At 31.6% G+C, this 20,206-nt stretch overlaps 1 protein-coding gene across 1 annotated transcript in view; it reads left to right on the top strand.

Annotated features, from left to right (window-relative positions):
• LOC108740618 (single-minded homolog 2) overlaps nt 1-20,206 on the top strand; it is a 38,628-nt gene that overhangs the window by 5,920 nt on the left and 12,502 nt on the right. Inside the window, exons 2-5 of the mRNA XM_025977503.1 lie at nt 13,819-14,022; nt 14,611-14,783; nt 16,175-16,384; nt 18,982-19,181. Coding sequence (XP_025833288.1) covers nt 13,819-14,022; nt 14,611-14,783; nt 16,175-16,384; nt 18,982-19,181 — 787 coding nt within the window. The remainder of the gene's footprint in view (nt 1-13,818; nt 14,023-14,610; nt 14,784-16,174; nt 16,385-18,981; nt 19,182-20,206) is intronic.

Raw genomic sequence — 20,206 nt, 5'->3', positions numbered from 1 at the left:
TAAACAAATACTCATACTAAAAAGCACTTTTGCAACAAACTATATATTTTAATGCTAAAACACGATATATTTCTGTCTAAACTTGAATGCTGTTGTAATAATAGTTAAATTAGACTCCATTTTCCGAATGAATTCAATGTAATTAACCAAATAAATATTGCCAAATAAACGGGCTTCAATTATTTACCCGAATCAGTAGGCAGTTCGTGCATCAATTATATGCAAATTAAATAATCGCAACTAATCAAAGAACGTTTGTTGTTGAAAGTCGTAGAGTATTATAATGTGTCGCCTCTAACAATAGAAAGAGTTAATTACCTAGTAACACGTGGAAAATACAGGACACTTCCCGTTTATTGATTATTTCATGTTCTTTTTATTATTCGTGATCGCTAATTAAATTTGCGAGTCAGCATATGAAAAAATTGAGATGTTTTTAAAGATTTAATAATTTTGATTTTCTTTTATGTTCGATTAGTCTTTTAGCTAATTTTTTATTGATAAAAAACTAAAACCACAAAATATGATTGCACTTTACACTGTTTATAACTATAACTAATTTTTATGGAAGCCATTTGTGTGGCCGACATTCTAATGTTTAATACCTGTCCGTAAGTCTTTTATTAACATGGGAATTCCTAAATTTCACCACCTACCTGTTGTAAAAGAGGCAACTTGGTTCGGCCAAAAATTTTAATGCTACTTTTCGGTCATGAATTGGAACGTATCTTTAATATTATTATTTATGAAAAGATAATAAACAAAGAAACCGTAAAAAGTGTGAAAAATGACGTATTACGAAACAACCCGGAATTGCTTTAAACACATTATACTGTAATATATGTTTTTCCCCTTAATAACAGGAAAATCTTTCGTCAATGAATTAAACATAAAAACAATAAATAACCATTTGTTATTTTCTATGTTGTTGCTCTGCCTGTTCGTGTTTAATATCATTTTAGTTAAGAGAATAAATAAAGACAGTAGAAACAATTAATAGTTTCCCGTTTCAAATCAATAGGTAATCAATGTTGCAATGTCAACTATTTTTTTATGCATAAAACCAATGATTGAAAATTTCAACACAATAATGATACAACAAACGCATGATGGTTACCTGTTAACCTAACTTAAATTCAGTTAAAAATGTTAACTGTACCCACATTTTTCACTTGTTTCACAATTCATTGAATGGGATACCGTAAACTCAGGTGTAGTGTTAATAGGTATACCTAACTTGCCATGGGCAAAGTTTCAAAGAATTCGGAAACTGTTTTATTATTATTGCCATTATTACCTTCATTGCAGGGGTGTGAGAAACCTTAGGAAATACCACTCCCAAATGATAAAATTCAAATGCAGCAGGTCGCTATGCGTAAATATTATTTTCTAAATGCTTCCAGATGTTCTCACTTACGAAAAGGTAAGCTTCCATGGGAAATCCCAACCTGTCACTTTATACCACGGTAAAGACAGGTTGCATTAAAACTGATTGCTAGACAAATTTCAGCGCGTAGGTAGTTACACACAAATAAAAAATCAAACAAATGCACACTACCACATAGATAACAGACCCCCACTAGAAATCAATATAAAAAACGCAAAGGGGTACACTACCAAAAGATTATTTTCGTAATTAAATGCTTATCCGTCGAATGCGACCCCACATACGATATTAAGTATATTTGAATGGACAAAAAAAATATCTTTTTAACTAAAATATAACCAATTACGTTTCCTATTTAAAAAAATACAAGTTTATGTCATAACTTCAAAGGGGATGACTTTTTTTAAATTTTTCCGACACCATTGTACTTTAGAAGCCGCTCGTAGATCTACGTATAATTACATTTTTAATATTTTGATTTGTAGTTGTTAACAAAGATATTTTTGTACTTTATGTCAAAAATAGTCACCAAATAGCTAAGAATNATATTAAACCAAAAACATATACATACATACATATAATAAACTATAAATACAGTGTATTTAATTCTTAAAAAAGGCACTATCGAAAAGTTTATGTTCACTGAAGGTAAAATAAAAAAAAAAGACTGTTTCTAGGAATTTACCTGAATTTTATAGGATAACTACTACAGCGAAGATACATAAAGTAATCAAATAATCCATAACTTTCAATTACTAATGGACACTCATGATATAGAAGGGCGCATATGTTATCAGTGAAGTAACAAGGATAATTTTTAAGTTTACTTATCCTACAACTTAAAGTAAGGGGTAAATTCCACGCATGAGAAACTGGTTCGTCTATCTACAAATGATTTGTACACAAACATAGTTGTTTACTTTTTTAACCCAATCTGTATACATTGTTGTTTTCCTTATCTGTTATTAAGTTTTTCACAAATTTCAACTGTAAATAAACTTTGTACGTTAAACAAAGCAGGAATGTAATCGAAGTGGTTAAGATTGTTATTTGTACAGTAACAAAAAGAAGATCAAAATTCTCTTTGTTCAATGCAAAGAAACCGTTTGCATATATGTTTAGGAGCCCTTGCTCTTTCTATTTTACTTCATACATGCGAGCACAGGAGAATTGTAATAGCAAAATCCTTAATAAGACAAAGTAAATATTCAAAACGTGGACAAATGTCGTTAACTCTTGTGCAAATAATAATAATAAAGTACCTAATTTCGCTTTCAGTGTAAGACAGCAGGTGAGAAACAGACAGAGAGAAAAGAGAGAGATGTCGACCATTAGCGTCAGTCAGTTAGTTACTAAAGTTGTTTATTTATGTAAAACGGCGGCAACAATGTACGTACAAGGCGCAATCGTGTTATTAATTGCGATAATTAAGATTAAGCACGGGACGCGTGTTGATATTTAGCGAACATTTACATTGTAACGAGCAATTTATAAATAATGTGTTTAGAGCAAGTACGTACGTGACGCAGAGCACCATTTCGTAGGTGCACGCCGTTGAGATTGCGAGTGCAACAATGTTACAAGCTTAACAACAATCGATCTATTATCACGCACAGCTCGATTAACTGGAAATTATCGCAGAACAAAACGAGCCATGAGTGTATTGATTAGTGACAATTGTGACGGCTGAAATATAAGGCGACTAATAACTATTCCTTAGCCAACACGGTCGACACGCATTCCCTTAATAGCCCTTTAGAATACAAAATAGTTTTAATAATAAATGGTTATGAATCTGATGAGATTAAACCCTATACCTGGATAAAGTTTAAGGTTGTTAGTTTATTAATCAGTTTTTTTTTCTGCCTAATAAGTTCCTAATCGTGGAATCAAACTAAAGACGAGACGTTCAGTATCGTGCATTGGCGTTGGGATTTGAGCTTTTTAATGTTGTACATTATCACCAAAGTTTTCCAATCCTCTAGGCTAGTCTTAAGTCTTATTGCTGAAATAACAGCGAAAGAAGGTGTTAATCAGATCGTTGTGGTGGAATACCCCCATCAAGCAATTCTCAGAATGAAAAAATGCACAAACCAAGTTGGTATTTTCAAAGGATAATCGTCATCATAAAGTCATCAGTCCCAAGACTGGTTGAATACGCACCTCCACTCTTTCCTATCCTAAGCTAATCTTTTGCATTTCCCTAAAACTAGAACATTCCGTATCCTTAACTATTTGTGAACAGTAATCTAATTTAGGTCTATCCCTACTCATCTTAGGTCTTGTTTCTGCTTAGCCCTTCATACCTGAGAAGATGTCCTACCAACCTGTTTCGCCTATTTCTTATTAACTTCCATAGCGCCCTCTGTGCTCCTAATATTCTTTGTAATACCTCCTCATTTCTAACCTTCTCTATCCACGCCATCATCATCAAACAGAATATTATCAATTCTCTTCAAGGGAAAATAGAAGTAGATTCGAATATTTTCTGCTCTTGATAAACGTCAGCTACCTATACATCAAAATTGACGCAATGATGCTATAAAAAGCAATAAAACGTCTAACTGCAACGAAAACTTTGACGTCAACGGTTGAAATGGAATTAACAATATCCATAAAGCTATTACTGATTTTATTTGCCGATTACTAAACTAACTAATATTAGATTAATACTGTAGTCGATTATTTATCTGTTTATAGTTTATACGCTAATATATACGTACTAAATGTAGGGATAAACAGTACCTACCTAAACATGGAGATAAATCTTAATGAAAATGATTGGATTAAATAAAGTTTAAAATTGTAGATGTTACCTAATTGTGGGAAAATCAAGATTGAACTCTTTAAAGAAGCAACGTTTTTATGTATTGTTTTTCAATAACAACAGTGTTTAAACTGGTATGAAGCACACATGTAATGGAAAACATTCATCCCTTATAACTTGTAAGAGTTATTAAGGCAGGTAACTACTGGAAATTTATCTCAAACGAATTGCATGTGACAGGTACGAAGGAATGCAGTACTAAATTTTAGTTAGTTCTAAATGTACCATCGTGGTGTCAAAAGACGAGTGAACGTGTCAGGATAAAAGGAGTTCCGTCGGAAGGAAGTAGAACGTCGGTGCGCACTAGCGTCACGGATTAAGGATCTAATACTTACACAACGCCCCCAATGCCAACGATATTTTCTCACGGATACAGAAATCAATGAACTTTACAGTTTACGAACTTGTCTCACTACGTACACACACACTGTAGATAAATAATAATTCATAAGCAGTAGCAAAATTATAATTAATATTCTGATATTCAATAGACGTTAAAAATGCAAAATGCACCCTCAGTTGTAAGGTGCTCATGGCTGAAAATATGAAGCCTTTAAGTTGATAAACATCGCTTATAACGTACTCCGGATATAAAGTGCTAAATTCCTTGTCCAAACGTCCATGTTTCTCGATTACCACCTTTATAAAAATTAGAAGCAATTCTGAACATTCATCGCTAGAAATAGAAACGTATCTTCTGAAAAATTTAACTTCTAAAGTAAAACTATCAATTGAAAAATGAAAAGATCAATAGTATTATGAAATAGTACAATTACTGCTAATCGTCTTGAAATCTATGTATCTTAAACAGCAGGCTGCGATACCTTAGGTTCACGTTGAAGCTTTGGACTCTTCATAACTTTTACATACCTATCTTTTATTATCTATATTATTTTTTGACTAAAAGTTAAACTAATGACGATATTGGCTCAACTGGATTCGAAATTTGGGAATTTAATATAATTCCTAGAATTCCACATGCTATCGGGACAAACGTAATTTATGTCATTGTCGTAAAAAAAAAAACGAAAATCATTTGATGCTTTTGAAGAAGTCGATAAGATTATCAAAGTTCCAATTTCAACTTCAACAAAAATGAATTTATTATCAGAAGCGACGGGTGAACATGGACAACTAATGGAGAGTTTCATGGACTGCCAAAAGCAACGCTTGCTGCTTCCATATTTTTACGATTCGAAAGCTTGGTTGATGTATGTTTTGTCTACATATAGACTGAAAACAAACACGTTCATTTTTTTTGTTTTGTTTTCGTTTGAATTTAACCGGTTTTAAATTTTACTGTTGTCGGAGGCGTGTTGGCAACGGTGAGGTTGTAAAGCAGCTGGACCAAGAGCATTATACACCCAAACCAAAAACCTTCAATATCACCTTTTAACCGACTTCATAATCAATATTGTTCTCATGTAAACAGTAAAAAGCATATTTTTATAATTATTGTACCACATAAACGAAAGAACAATTACCTCTTTACGAAATAAAGAAGCACATACAATATTTCTTTTGTTTCATCAGAGTCTAAATTTAGATACAGTAACGAAACGTTTACTTTGAAGGAAATGGTTTCATTGATGCTAGACCCTAAGGAAATTCCCATATACATAGGAACTTTAGAGCCAGATTAGAGAAAAAAGGGTATTTTTAATTAATTTTAGTTGCAATTTAGGGAATTTTTGTCAAATATATCGGAGACTTCAGCAGTTACCCACAAGCGACTACGAAATATCTAGATCTAGACATAATGTAGGGTTTCTATAATGTGCATTTAACACTATAGAGTGTCGATTGTATAAATTGTCCAATTTAGAAGTTGTGTAATTGAGATGTTTATTAATTTGCTTATTCAACTAAACATCGTCAATATAACTTACGTTAGCCAAAAAAAAAATAATTTTAATAATTGCTTATTTTACATATTGATTTAGTTACAAGTACGTTTGATGCATACATGGTCATTTATTAATGACATTTTTACAAAACAACACGTATAGTGTGTACGTGTTATTGTTATGCATTCAATTGCTGATCCGATTGTTTATATACAAAAAATATTTGTCATTCATCAAAAAATAAGTTTACTTCTTTATTATCTATGACGGTCAAGGTTATCCTTGGCTGTTTTATGCACTGTTTAAACAAAATAATCATGAACTGACATCAAGCATTAAACATTTGAATGCTCGTGTAGAATACATGACATCCCTTTCATTTGTTTATAACGAGATATCGAAGAATTTATTTACTGTCTATAAACTTCACATTAGAAGCCGCTCGTAGATTTACGTATAATTACATTTTTAATATTTTGATTTGTAGTTGTTAACAAAGATATTTTTGTACTTTATGTCAAAAATAGTCACCAAATAGCTAAGAATATTACAAAAGATATTTAACTATAACTAAACATTACTGTATATTGACGTTTAATTCTAATTTTGCAATTTTCTTTCGGTTATAAATCCTTCTACAAAACCAAGTAGGTAATAGTAATAACTATTAAACATTGCTCTATACATTAACTTATTGTATTTATGTTAATTTCCGTAAATACAGTACGTTTAATATTATTATTATTATGAAGTTTTTCATAGATAATTTATGTGTTCCAAAGCGTTTTGTATATTTTGTACGTTAAATGCTTCCCACATTAGTTCCTTTTTGATCATAAAGAATCTATTTTTTAGTAGGTTTTAATAGTTAGAAGGTATTGCTGGTTTAACTTCTAACGCCAATATTTATTTTATTTTTATCTATTTTTTTCTTGTTATACCTGTCCATATATAAAAAAAACTTATTGATTGTCAATTTTAACAATCCAAACATGGTCATCACCAGAATAGACTTACATAATAATAACATTCTTTTTAAAAAATATTATAAACCCCGAAGGTCAAAACAGTAACAATTTTATTAAATTTGGATATTTTTTTCTTAATACGGACCTGTTTTACATCTCAATAATTGTATGTTGATTCCAATTTATCGATTTGTTGTGCATGTACAGCAGGATAACAAAAACTAAGATTATTGTGATATCTGAGAAGCACAAACAAAATAAATGTCAAATTTACTAATGTAGGAATTGTTTGTTAATGCATTTATCACATTTTTAAGTATTCAACATACAATGATATAACATGTAACAAAACATTGTTTACTAATCGTAAGTATAATAAATACAGTACCTGCTCTACATTACATATTTATTTACCAAGAAGGTGCACCCAAACATGTTTGGGAGATTAAACATTAAAATACATCTTCTTGGTATTATTTTAATGATAATACCATGACAAAACGTTTACTATGTTCGATTGCTATTTTGAGTTTGGGGTTTTTAAAGTAGACGCACATACATCGGAGTCGGACAGACGGACGGAACAGCACAGAAGAAATAAAATATAAGTAATTATATGTATTATAGTATTTTCGGAAAATTACAAGAAATACAGATTAATTTTTAGAGTTCACTTATTCTTCAAATCAAATTCGTCTTATCCATCTACTAATCTGCTACTTTTATACATCATTTACCACTTTCTTCCAGTCATTTTATAGACAATTGACACTAATAACAAACCGAATTCAAGAAGTCGACTCCGACGAGTATCAACTGTGTGCCGTCCGTCCGATTGTGATGTGTGTGTGCTTAGCTTTACTTAGACAATTCAAATTTCAGAAAGCATGAGTAGAGGTAGTTGAGAATCTCATGAACCCTGGCCTTAAGTGACGTAGCAACAAAACTTCGCCTATTCATCGATTTCTACATTTCTAACTTTTAAAAATAGTTTGTCGTCACGGTTTACAGTTAATTTGGACCACCATATCGCATTGATAAGAGTTCATACAGTCGAGTCAATGTTTTCGTAATTAATACAATAAAGTACTTCACGTGCGCATGTGAGGATTCACGAGATTTTCAACTGGTTCTAATACCTTAACTATCTTCTTTTACCTATTATTTACTGATTTTGAAGATTTTTACTACTAATATATATATCTATTAGAAGCGGCAGATCGAATAGTGCCTACTTTGATATTGCATATGTCATACGCCCCGTTTCACGCTTTCGGAACCGGTATATTATTTGATATTTAGTTGAGCGATAAAGACACAGCATCGCTGATTTTAGACGTCGATTACGTTGACATGACACATTAATGAAATGTTTTATCTACCGATATCATTCAGATAGATCAATCAATATACCATTATAATTTCGTCAGTATATGATGGTAGGGGAATTTTAATTTATACACCTGATACTTTGCGTTTATTCCTCTGATTTCAGTTGACAAAAGATTTACATATCCAGTTTGCATCTGCACATCGTATCTTTAATATTATTATTTATGAAAAGATAATAAACAAAGAAACCGTAAAAAGTGTGAAAAATGACGTATTACGAAACAACCCGGAATTGCTTTAAACACATTATACTGTAATATATGTTTTTCCCCTTAATAACAGGAAAATCTTTCGTCAATGAATTAAACATAAAAACAATAAATAACCATTTGTTATTTTCTATGTTGTTGCTCTGCCTGTTCGTGTTTAATATCATTTTAGTTAAGAGAATAAATAAAGACAGTAGAAACAATTAATAGTTTCCCGTTTCAAATCAATAGGTAATCAATGTTGCAATGTCAACTATTTTTTTATGCATAAAACCAATGATTGAAAATTTCAACACAATAATGATACAACAAACGCATGATGGTTACCTGTTAACCTAACTTAAATTCAGTTAAAAATGTTAACTGTACCCACATTTTTCACTTGTTTCACAATTCATTGAATGGGATACCGTAAACTCAGGTGTAGTGTTAATAGGTATACCTAACTTGCCATGGGCAAAGTTTCAAAGAATTCGGAAACTGTTTTATTATTATTGCCATTATTACCTTCATTGCAGGGGTGTGAGAAACCTTAGGAAATACCACTCCCAAATGATAAAATTCAAATGCAGCAGGTCGCTATGCGTAAATATTATTTTCTAAATGCTTCCAGATGTTCTCACTTACGAAAAGGTAAGCTTCCATGGGAAATCCCAACCTGTCACTTTATACCACGGTAAAGACAGGTTGCATTAAAACTGATTGCTAGACAAATTTCAGCGCGTAGGTAGTTACACACAAATAAAAAATCAAACAAATGCACACTACCACATAGATAACAGACCCCCACTAGAAATCAATATAAAAAACGCAAAGGGGTACACTACCAAAAGATTATTTTCGTAATTAAATGCTTATCCGTCGAATGCGACCCCACATACGATATTAAGTATATTTGAATGGACAAAAAAAATATCTTTTTAACTAAAATATAACCAATTACGTTTCCTATTTAAAAAAATACAAGTTTATGTCATAACTTCAAAGGGGATGACTTTTTTTAAATTTTTCCGACACCATTGTAGTCTATATAAAAAGGTGTCTGAAGAACGTAAAAGTTGTTTTTTTCTAATATTACAATCAAGATATCAAGATGTAGCCACAACTCAAAATTTTCAACTTTTGTTTTTGATAATAGCAAGTTTTTGAAGACAATAAATTTGTCTCAGAAAAGGAGGTCGAGATACATAGAACAAAAGCACATTCGTCCACAGCTTCCGGAATAAGTCAAAATTATTGTATATGTGTACGAGTTTGTGTTTTTGCTTTACGATTTTTTTTTGTATAATTCACTTTCAGGATGATATTGACTTGAGTTGAAACGTCAATAAGTTATGTTAATTAGGTACATATGCATCTATTTCAATTAATTACTTTCAATTAGATACAAAAAAATAAATAATTTAAATGTTAATCATAAAATAAAGGCACATTCAAACTAAAATTGTAACTATTAGAGAAGATTTCTCATATTTTGAACAACAGCAAATCTGGCAACTACTTCCGGTAGAAACCGGAAGTGCTACTGCGATGAAACTATTTTTAATGGATAGAACATGTCGAAAAACCTTTGTATACCAAATTTCAAGATCGTGGTTTGATCTTATCGCGACTAATATAATTTAAAAGAAAGGGTTCGTCGCTTGACGCAACGTTGAAGTCTCCGAAACATTGATCAATGTTAGACCGTTTTTCAGGCTTTTCTGAGCGAATTGAGTGGTGCTATTGGTCTGTATGGATACAGAACTAATGTAGCTTATAGATTATAGTTAATTTTTTTATTTATTTAAACAAATACTCATACTAAAAAGCACTTTTGCAACAAACTATATATTTTAATGCTAAAACACGATATATTTCTGTCTAAACTTGAATGCTGTTGTAATAATAGTTAAATTAGACTCCATTTTCCGAATGAATTCAATGTAATTAACCAAATAAATATTGCCAAATAAACGGGCTTCAATTATTTACCCGAATCAGTAGGCAGTTCGTGCATCAATTATATGCAAATTAAATAATCGCAACTAATCAAAGAACGTTTGTTGTTGAAAGTCGTAGAGTATTATAATGTGTCGCCTCTAACAATAGAAAGAGTTAATTACCTAGTAACACGTGGAAAATACAGGACACTTCCCGTTTATTGATTATTTCATGTTCTTTTTATTATTCATGATCGCTAATTAAATTTGCGAGTCAGCATATGAAAAAATTGAGATGTTTTTAAAGATTTAATAATTTTGATTTTCTTTTATGTTCGATTAGTCTTTTAGCTAATTTTTTATTGATAAAAAACTAAAACCACAAAATATGATTGCACTTTACACTGTTTATAACTATAACTAATTTTTATGGAAGCCATTTGTGTGGCCGACATTCTAATGTTTAATACCTGTCCGTAAGTCTTTTATTAACATGGGAATTCCTAAATTTCACCACCTACCTGTTGTAAAAGAGGCAACTTGGTTCGGCCAAAAATTTTAATGCTACTTTTCGGTCATGAATTGGAAAACTATCCTGAAAATTTATCTGGGCGATCACCAGGATGAGACAAATACCTATGAGGATGGAGCTTTCGCACTTTCATTCAATGTTTATAAGTACAAGGTAAAGTGCAAGGAAGCTTTCAGTATCGCAGCCACCTACAATTAATCGGGTTCTTGAAGGCGCGAATTGTTTAAAAGGTGACAAAGACAGTACGTACTTAATTAAGTGTTAAGTTTTTGTAATGAGATATCATCCAGATCTACTGCAAAGAAAATTTCCTCGTTTATCGTCATGTAAGTAGATAATAATTTATTGACTCGATATAAAAAAATTGAATAAATAAAGATCAAAAGAAATTATACAGAAATATTTTGAATGATCAATTAAAAATTGTGATTTTAATTTAATAGAAATGTGAGAAATATGTTTGATGCCTACTTAATTAGTCCAAGAGCTTAATTAATTTAATTAATTTTCACAACTGAATTAAGTATAATTAAACTTCCCTAACTCGAAATCCTAATGCAGTTAGTTATTCGACTTAAGGAAAATTTCTACTTTATGAAATAACTTTTTAATTTTCCTTTCTCCAATCTTGGATCACGATGTCAGAGTAAGTGTATGTACTTCGCTCGTGTTGTCTTTTCCTACTGTAACTTTATATGTATAACCCAAGTCATTGATTATCGCTGCGGATGACTTTTCCGAAGAAGATCAATAGAAATTCTGTATTAAATGAGCAATTTATAATGTAAACCTTCACTCGACCGTAACAGGTAATTAGTAATTACTTTTTATAATGATTACTAAAATCAACGCCTCAACACTTTAAATATGTAGTTCGTATTAAGTTGCTTTTATTATCGTCTTCCTGAAGAAGCACTTCTAATAGTAGTCAAAATACCTAAAGTTGATTGTTCATTTCAAATTCCTTAAATTCTAATGAATATTTATTATACAACTTGAATTGAGAATCCATTCATGTATTTCGTTGGTGTGTAAGAATTGCGCCAACACTGTTTTTCTCATAAAGCACAAGATCAATAGATATGTAATAATATTAGTAAGTTTGTTGATTGTTAGTGCTCTGTGTTATTCCTTTTGTTGCAGTTGTAGTTTTCTAACATAAGTTGTCAAAGGTATCAAGTAAAAATAAGACTCTTACGTCAGAATTTGAACTAGGAATTGAAATTTAATTATGGTTTTCTAACTAATCTTAAAGGTGGTAAAATAATGTTGATGAATTTTTTGTTTTTGAGTGATATGTCATAAAAAATCGACCATGCAGTTTTGTTTACTGTCCAAAATATAAAAAATTTACGTATAGGTAATATTTTAAATCACCAATTCTTTAAAAGCTGAAAGCAAATAGGCCCGCCCTTTTATTAAATGTTTATTTACATTTAGAACTTTATCCTAATTTTAGTTTAGATAGTTTCGGAAGCTAATAAAGGCGTGCTTGGTTCCTCCAGAATTTTCTTAAAAATATTTAGAAAAATTTGTGCGTTACGATTTACATATTATTTTCTCCAATTACCGTAATACATCATACGATTTTTGATAGTAGCACCTCTGCCAAAAAGACAAGCCTATTGGTAATTTTATAAAAGTGTCGCATTTTTGTTTATCTGTAAGGAATTGTTGATAAGTTTTTCATCCTTTTTTAACATTCTATAACAATGCGCAGTCCACGGTATTTCCAAATTATCAAGTAAAGTTTCACCGTTGCAGTTCATTAGCGACCAAATTATTAAAAAGAGGGAGGTAGAGGGCGTTTTAATAAAGTAACGACTCAGCTTGCTCGAGGGTCTCGTCTGGTAGCTTAGAATTCCCGTTAATTATTCATGTATTCGTTAGTACAAGTCCTGTACCACAGCCTCGTACAAACACATAGATACACGTACACATCTACTGTATAGTCAAGTGTGAAATTTGAATTTGAAGTACATAATACAAGTTTTTTCTCATTTTGTCGCAGTGTTCCTCGATCTTCAGTATCACAGACTTCACTAGTTAATAGTGCTCACAATTTTTTATAATGAATTTCAACGATAGCCAAAAATGTAGTAATAGTACTACTCTATTTGTTAGACAAGTTTTTCTCACACGATTGAGAATAAATTACCCCTATTAGGTGTGAGAAAATTGAAATATTATACTTATTTTTATTTTATAAGAATTTAATAAAACGCTTTATGATGTTAACGCATTCGGTTGTTGGTTGTTATGGATTTTCCTTTGCCATCTCTTAAAATTAATGTATTACACAATGTCTACCGAGCTTTACCTACTATTTATGTCCTCTACATCTTTTGAAAAACATACACACCTTAGATACTTCAAATTTACTCATTTTTTCCTAATTTTAAGCATTTCAAACCAGCTAAAAGGGTTTCTGAAAGACAAGGACAAGTCTAGACACTTACAAACGCGACAATATAAGCTGGGGAATCCCCACGAAATCTCGGATGCAGGATTTAAGAGAAATCTCTTATTTATATTTTACTAGAGGTTTCTCCATTTTGTATCATTTTGTGCACTTTGTGCAATTTAGTTCTAATAGAAATGCATCACAGTATTCCTAACTCCTTTCTAATCTGTACGAATATTATGAAGGACAATATCTAATTTATAATTCTATTAATTAATTTTGTGATATATTTATTAATAATGTATTAATTAGTGTATATTTTATTTCCAGTGGTTCCAGTTGAACCACTTCGTTGCACTATGAAAGAGAAGAGTAAAAACGCGGCGCGATCTAGACGAGAAAAAGAGAACGCTGAGTTTTTGGAATTGGCAAAACTCCTACCCCTTCCCGCTGCTATTACTTCGCAACTCGATAAGGCCTCAGTTATTAGACTCACCACATCCTACCTGAAAATGAGGCAAGTGTTTCCCGACGGTAAGTGTCCTTAATATACTTTTACAATACTTAGATATAAATTCTAATCGACCACCAAGAGCGATATATTTTATTATAGTCGGACTGCAGTGGTCAATATTGAAATTACCGAACAAAATAAAGAAAGAAAGAATAATGATACTATATTATGAGACGGGTCGGGGATTCCCCAGATTTGTAGGTACCTCAGATAATAGTTTGATTTTATAAGAAGGTGTGGGGAATTCCGTAGATTAAGCACTTGAAGGGTTCAATAGTTTTACTATAAATTCAACAATTGCAAGATTTAAACAAATAATTTCATGAGAATAATCTAAGCTAACAATTTTTAGAATAGAAGAAACAAAGAGACTGATATTTGTAGTCATTTATGTATAGATAAATAATGTCTTTTAATTTCAAATTTATTTTGTTACTAATACTTATTATCGTTATCCTTGTTATACAGTACAGAATACTGTATATATCTCTATACGATTTCGCCAAAGAATTTACAACATCACATTTTAACGATGGCAGAGAAACTAACTTATTATATCCACACTTTTCACTCCAGGTGTGTTCTACACAATATACGTTTATTTTCAGGTTTAGGGGACGCATGGGGTGCGTCTCCCGTTATAAACCCAAGAGAAACACCAATCAAGGAACTAGGATCTTACCTGTTACAAACTTTAGACGGATTCATCTTTGTAGTTGCACCTGATGGCAAGATTATGTACATATCTGAGACTGCATCGGTTCATTTAGGCTTATCACAGGTAATTATTAACCCTAATACCTTATAATTATAATTATTTATTATTAGACGCTGTAGTTAACTATTTCAATAAAACCTGTGTCCAATTCACGTTTAGTTTTAAGTTAGTTCGCCTGTAATTTACGCTATCCTAATAGGTAGTATTAGTTACGTTACACAACTCGTATAGCCGTATGTGTCATTTGAGAAAATTTTTGGTACAGATTGCGTCCTTCCGACAAAAACAGTAAACTAAACAGTAAAATTAGCACGTTAAATACTAAAGAAGAATCGTTTCTAGTAATAGAAATGTAAATTTTAAAATATGGGGCAGACATACAGATTGTACGTTACTTACGCTGTAGAAAAAGTTTCGACCTACAAAAATGGCGTCAGTGGGTACAACTGCCAACCATCTGACAACTTATAACACCTGCCCGAAGAACCAGGTAAGGTAAGCAACAAAGGCATCGAAAGTCCTCATGAGAGTTGAGAGAGGCGTGTCCACAATGGTCACATATACCTATCTATGTATATAAATATGTCACGCACAAACACAAAAAAATTGAATACAATTAAAAAAGGATATACTTTTAAGCCAGACCTGCGCACATATGAATACAATTAAAAAACGACATACATTCAAGCCAGACCTGCGCACAGATCAAAAATATCCCTAACAGTCTAAGTATATTGTATTATTATTGGTGTTAAGTCAGGTATTAAGTAAAATATCACCGTACCAATGAATTAAAACAAATTTGTTGATTAAGTTTTGAACTAAAAGGTAATCTTTTGAGCAATAAAAGATTCGTTGAGGCATTAAGCTTAATTTTCAATAATACAAAATCTGAACTATAATTTGTTAAGTTACCAGTAATTAATAAGAACACATTATCAAACGAATTATGAATGAAGTAAAGCAGATTTTTCAGTTAAGTTTTGACTAAAAAATAAGCTTTGAGCTTTTGCTTTGGTTAAGGAAAGTCATTGGGACTTTCAGCCTAACTTTCTTAGCACATATATACTTAAAACGAAAGCCCAGCATGTTGTTACTTTTGAGTAAGGTTTAATTGATTTTTCTAATCAAAATTATCATATTGATGAATTAAAACAGCTTTTTCAGTTGATTTTTCACTAAAAGGTAAACTTGTGGGCTTTTGCTTTGAGCAACCAGAGTTATTGAAATTTTAAGCCTAACTTTCTTAGTGTATATAAATAATTAAAAGCGAAAGATTATGAGCTTTTAAAAAAGAGAGCCAAAATTGTCATATTAATGAATTAAGATAGATTGTTTCAGTCAAGTTTTGACTAAAATGTAATTATGTTAATAATTTTATTTATTATTTCATTTATTGTAAAACCCTATGTCGTAATTACCCTGTCTAACAGTAACATTTGTTTTTATTTCAGGTTGAACTCACTGGAAACAGCATATATGAGTATATTCACCCTGCGGATCACGACGAAATGACTGCTGTCTTAAGCCCTACATTACCTACAGTTCCCGGAGCTCCTCCACCTCCACCCCTACATGACTATGAAACCGAAAGATTGTTTTTTCTACGTATGAAATGCGTTTTAGCCAAGCGGAATGCAGGTCTAACAAACGGCGGCTATAAAGTAAGTACTTTCACTTATTACCATAATAGAATTATTACGTACGGAGGTATGCAATGTATGCAACCAATTATATATCCGAATTAGACCCGCTAATTTTTTTGCAATTGTTTAATAACAACTCAAATATGTCAAAATTAAAAATTGTGATCTTGCATATTTAAAAGAAGAGATAACAGATCCTTTAAATCTTTTACACAAACAATCAGAATGATTATTTAGCGAAAAGTTTTGTCATCTTCAACTGCATACCTTGCTACTATAACACTAGAGCTACCGTTAAAAAGCAAATACTACAGTTGCCAAAAGGTAACAAACGCATTACGAAACAAATACATACATAAGACTATAAACAACAATACATTTGACAGCGAAGTGTGATCTATGAAACCGCCCCAACGGCATCCTTTGTCTAGTCACGCGCTCGCCTATGAAACTCGCCCCCGCATAAATTACCTAGATAAAAATTACCCTTGCCATTGTTGCACCTGTTCTTATCCGGCCCTAAACGCACAAAAATGCAAGTTCGGGCACGTTTCTCACTTCAAATAAACAATGTAACAGCAACAAACAAAAAACGCCAATAAAAGTTGTATATATATCTGTAACGTATATAAATGCGTATCACAGCTTTCCTAAATTGCGGATTAGGATTACCCTCTAAGCCGGAGTGATAGAAGTCGGTCTTAACAAATAGTGCACAATTAAATTAACACGCATATTAGACACAGCAATACTGAATGAGGAAAAGAAGTTAAATGGGGCTGAAATGGTGTTTGATGTTGACTCATAAATTGCTTTTAGTGTTATTCTGCTGCAATGTACACTATCATATAAAACGAAAAAAAAAATGTTGAGACTTCTACTGTAATACCTGCATAAATTCCTATTTTTTTTTTGTTTTCGTTACGATAAAATACTGTCAAATAATAAGCATTAACATTAATAAGTCGATCAGAAAACTAAAGAAAGCCTGAAAGAACCCGGATGTGTCACTCATACCAACAATACAACTTTTTTGATTATTCTCAATCTCAACATATTTTAGTTTCGAATCTGTCATTAATGTTTAAGCTTACGGAAATATATGTATAACAAAGTACATCCTGGGAAATACACGCCTTTCAAAAAAAATTTGTTACGCGCCAAGAGAAGAAAATACTCGGCTGGTATTCCGTCCAGGGTGTTACTTGCCATCTGGGTTGAAAGCGAAAAGGGATGTCATACTTTCATCTCAATTTTCACCTTACCCCAGTCCTGAAAGTACGAGTTTTTCTTCGGCTTGGATGGCAATTTCTAATAAAGAGTAAATGCGATTTCTGATACAAATATCACTAAATTTGATCAAGATTCTTCATGAATTAATCTACATTATTGCTTTAATATTCAAGAAGAAACCCCTGAAAGTACAATTTTTCCAACGGTTCATTAAAAAGTGATGATTTAATTTGTAGCAACGTTGTACGTATTTCTTGATAAAAAAAATGGTAATTTTTATTGCATTTACAGTCCAAATTTTTTTGGACTTCAACTACATTAATTTATACTTTAATTATTATAAAAACTTTATTTCCTACGTGTAGGAAAACGTAAGTTGTCGCGATGCTTTCCATTGCGGTACTTCCCCCTTTTGTGTCTGTATGCCGTCATTGGTGTCGGTTCTTTGTTTTAATAGAAAAGAAAAAAAAAACAGAAAACGTAGCAGGACATCCGTCAGTGAAAAGGGCCTCTACATAAAAATTAATTAGTGCAGAGATATGCAAGTGCAACGGTCACACGTGTACACCTCATGCACTCAAGCTTCATTGGTTCCTTGAGTTAATTATGCAGTTTTTCACCGAAACATATTAGCCTTTACAACCATGCACATACTAATTATTTTCTTCCATACTAATTACGGGCGTGCATAAATGTACGCCTTTCGATGCAAATCAGATGAATACTTGTGTACGTAACTTATTTGCATGTGTATTGTTACCCATGTTGGTCCTTTTTGCATCGATTGTTACGCTAACAACATGATTTTCTTGTTACATTATAAAAAATACGACAAATAGTCGATACAGTTACCAAAAATTCATATTCCTTTTAATAAAATTGTAGGAACTTTAATAATGCAGATAGTTCATCAGTAATTCATTAAGGGAGCTATTATAAAATACGTAATGTTGTACTCCTAGACGACTCGGTTTCTAATCAATGTGCACTCGGTTATAAGTCACCATAAAAACATACTGAGCATAAATACGCCACTATCAATACAAATGAGATGAATGCTTATATATTGTTGCCCATATTTTACCCCAGCAACATGATTTTGTTGCTAGATTATAAAAAATACGAAAAATACTCGATACAGTTGACCAAAGTGCTTATTTCTTTTAACAAAATTGTAGGATATTTAAAAATACAGACTTTCATCATCACTTCATCAATTATCTAGTGCTGTACTCGTAAGTGGCTCGGTTTTGACTTAACGTTTGCTCGGTTTTAACTCATCCTGAAAACATACCAGTTAGGGCATAAATATTCATTTCGTATCACAATGTTTGCAGTTATAGTAATGATGATGATGACTCCGACAATTGCAATTGTTGCAGGTGATTCATTGTTCCGGTTATTTGAAAATTAAGCAATTTTCCGCCTCTTCGTCTCCGTATGAAGCCTGTTTCCAAAATATGGGCCTAGTCGCCGTCGGGCATTCATTACCTCCTAGTGCTATCACCGAAATTAAGTTGCACAGTAACATGTTCATGTTTCGGGCCAGTTTGGACTTGAAACTGATATTTTTGGATGCAAGGTAAGTTATTTGTTTGTAATTATTCGTTCAAAAATCATAATATTGCAAAAAATAAAATATAATATGGAGTGCCTATTTATTGATTATTATATATGCATCTATCTGTACAAAAAGAAATAAACTAAAACTGTATGTTGTTTATTGAATTTAAGGTAATTTCTACATTTTACGAATCTTTTCATAAAAGACTTAAAATATAGGCGTTTAGGTCTTTGACCGCTTTGTTGGTAACATTGTAATGCACTCGTTGCTATTATAATAGCAAACTTAATAATAATTTACCGACGAGTGATGAATATAAAATTACATTGTATGTACTATTTATAAACTGTATTTGCAAATGCGCCTTTAAATGGTTGTATTCCAAGTTGATGCAAGTGTTACATTTTCCACGGTACCATTTTTTAGTAACCGAATACGGCTATCGCGTTTCGTTAAGACGATGGCTTTTAACAGATGGGTATTTTTACTACAGTAAATTGCTGATTATGGTAGGTGCATGCGGTGTTTACTAGGAAGTGTTTAACTACCACGAAAAAGTAAAGCGAACGCTGAAATCTGAATCTTTTCCGCAATGAGATATTTTATATGTTGTACCAGGTGGACGAATGAATATGGGGGTCACATTCTTCATTTTATTCGTTTATTGGTATATAATATATATATATATAACATACCCAAAAGTACGTAATAAATAAATATTTTTTTGGAAAACAACCCCAGTGTACTAGTTAGTCTAATGTCTTTTAATTATTCTTAATTTAGGTTACTTTTGAATCGATTATTTTGCTATCTTAGGAATCATTAAGTATTTGTTTAAATATTTCCACCTAGCAACGGTCAATTAAGTATATCTAATATCCATGAATTAAACTACAAACATAAAAAATCAAGAAATACGTTTTGAAAGAAAACTCTTCCAAAAATAATTTTCTTCAGGAAAAATAATGAAATTTGCGGTATTTAAACCTGACTATATACACAATTTAATGTTAAAAAAAAACTAAATAAATCAATGTCTAGTA

The sequence above is a fragment of the Agrilus planipennis genome, unplaced genomic scaffold (assembly GCF_000699045.2).
Source record: "Agrilus planipennis isolate EAB-ADULT unplaced genomic scaffold, Apla_2.0 scaffold201, whole genome shotgun sequence".
Lineage (NCBI taxonomy): Eukaryota > Metazoa > Arthropoda > Insecta > Coleoptera > Buprestidae > Agrilus > Agrilus planipennis.
The sequence above is the reverse complement of the archived record's forward strand: the minus strand, read 5'-3'. Positions and strand labels throughout refer to the sequence as shown.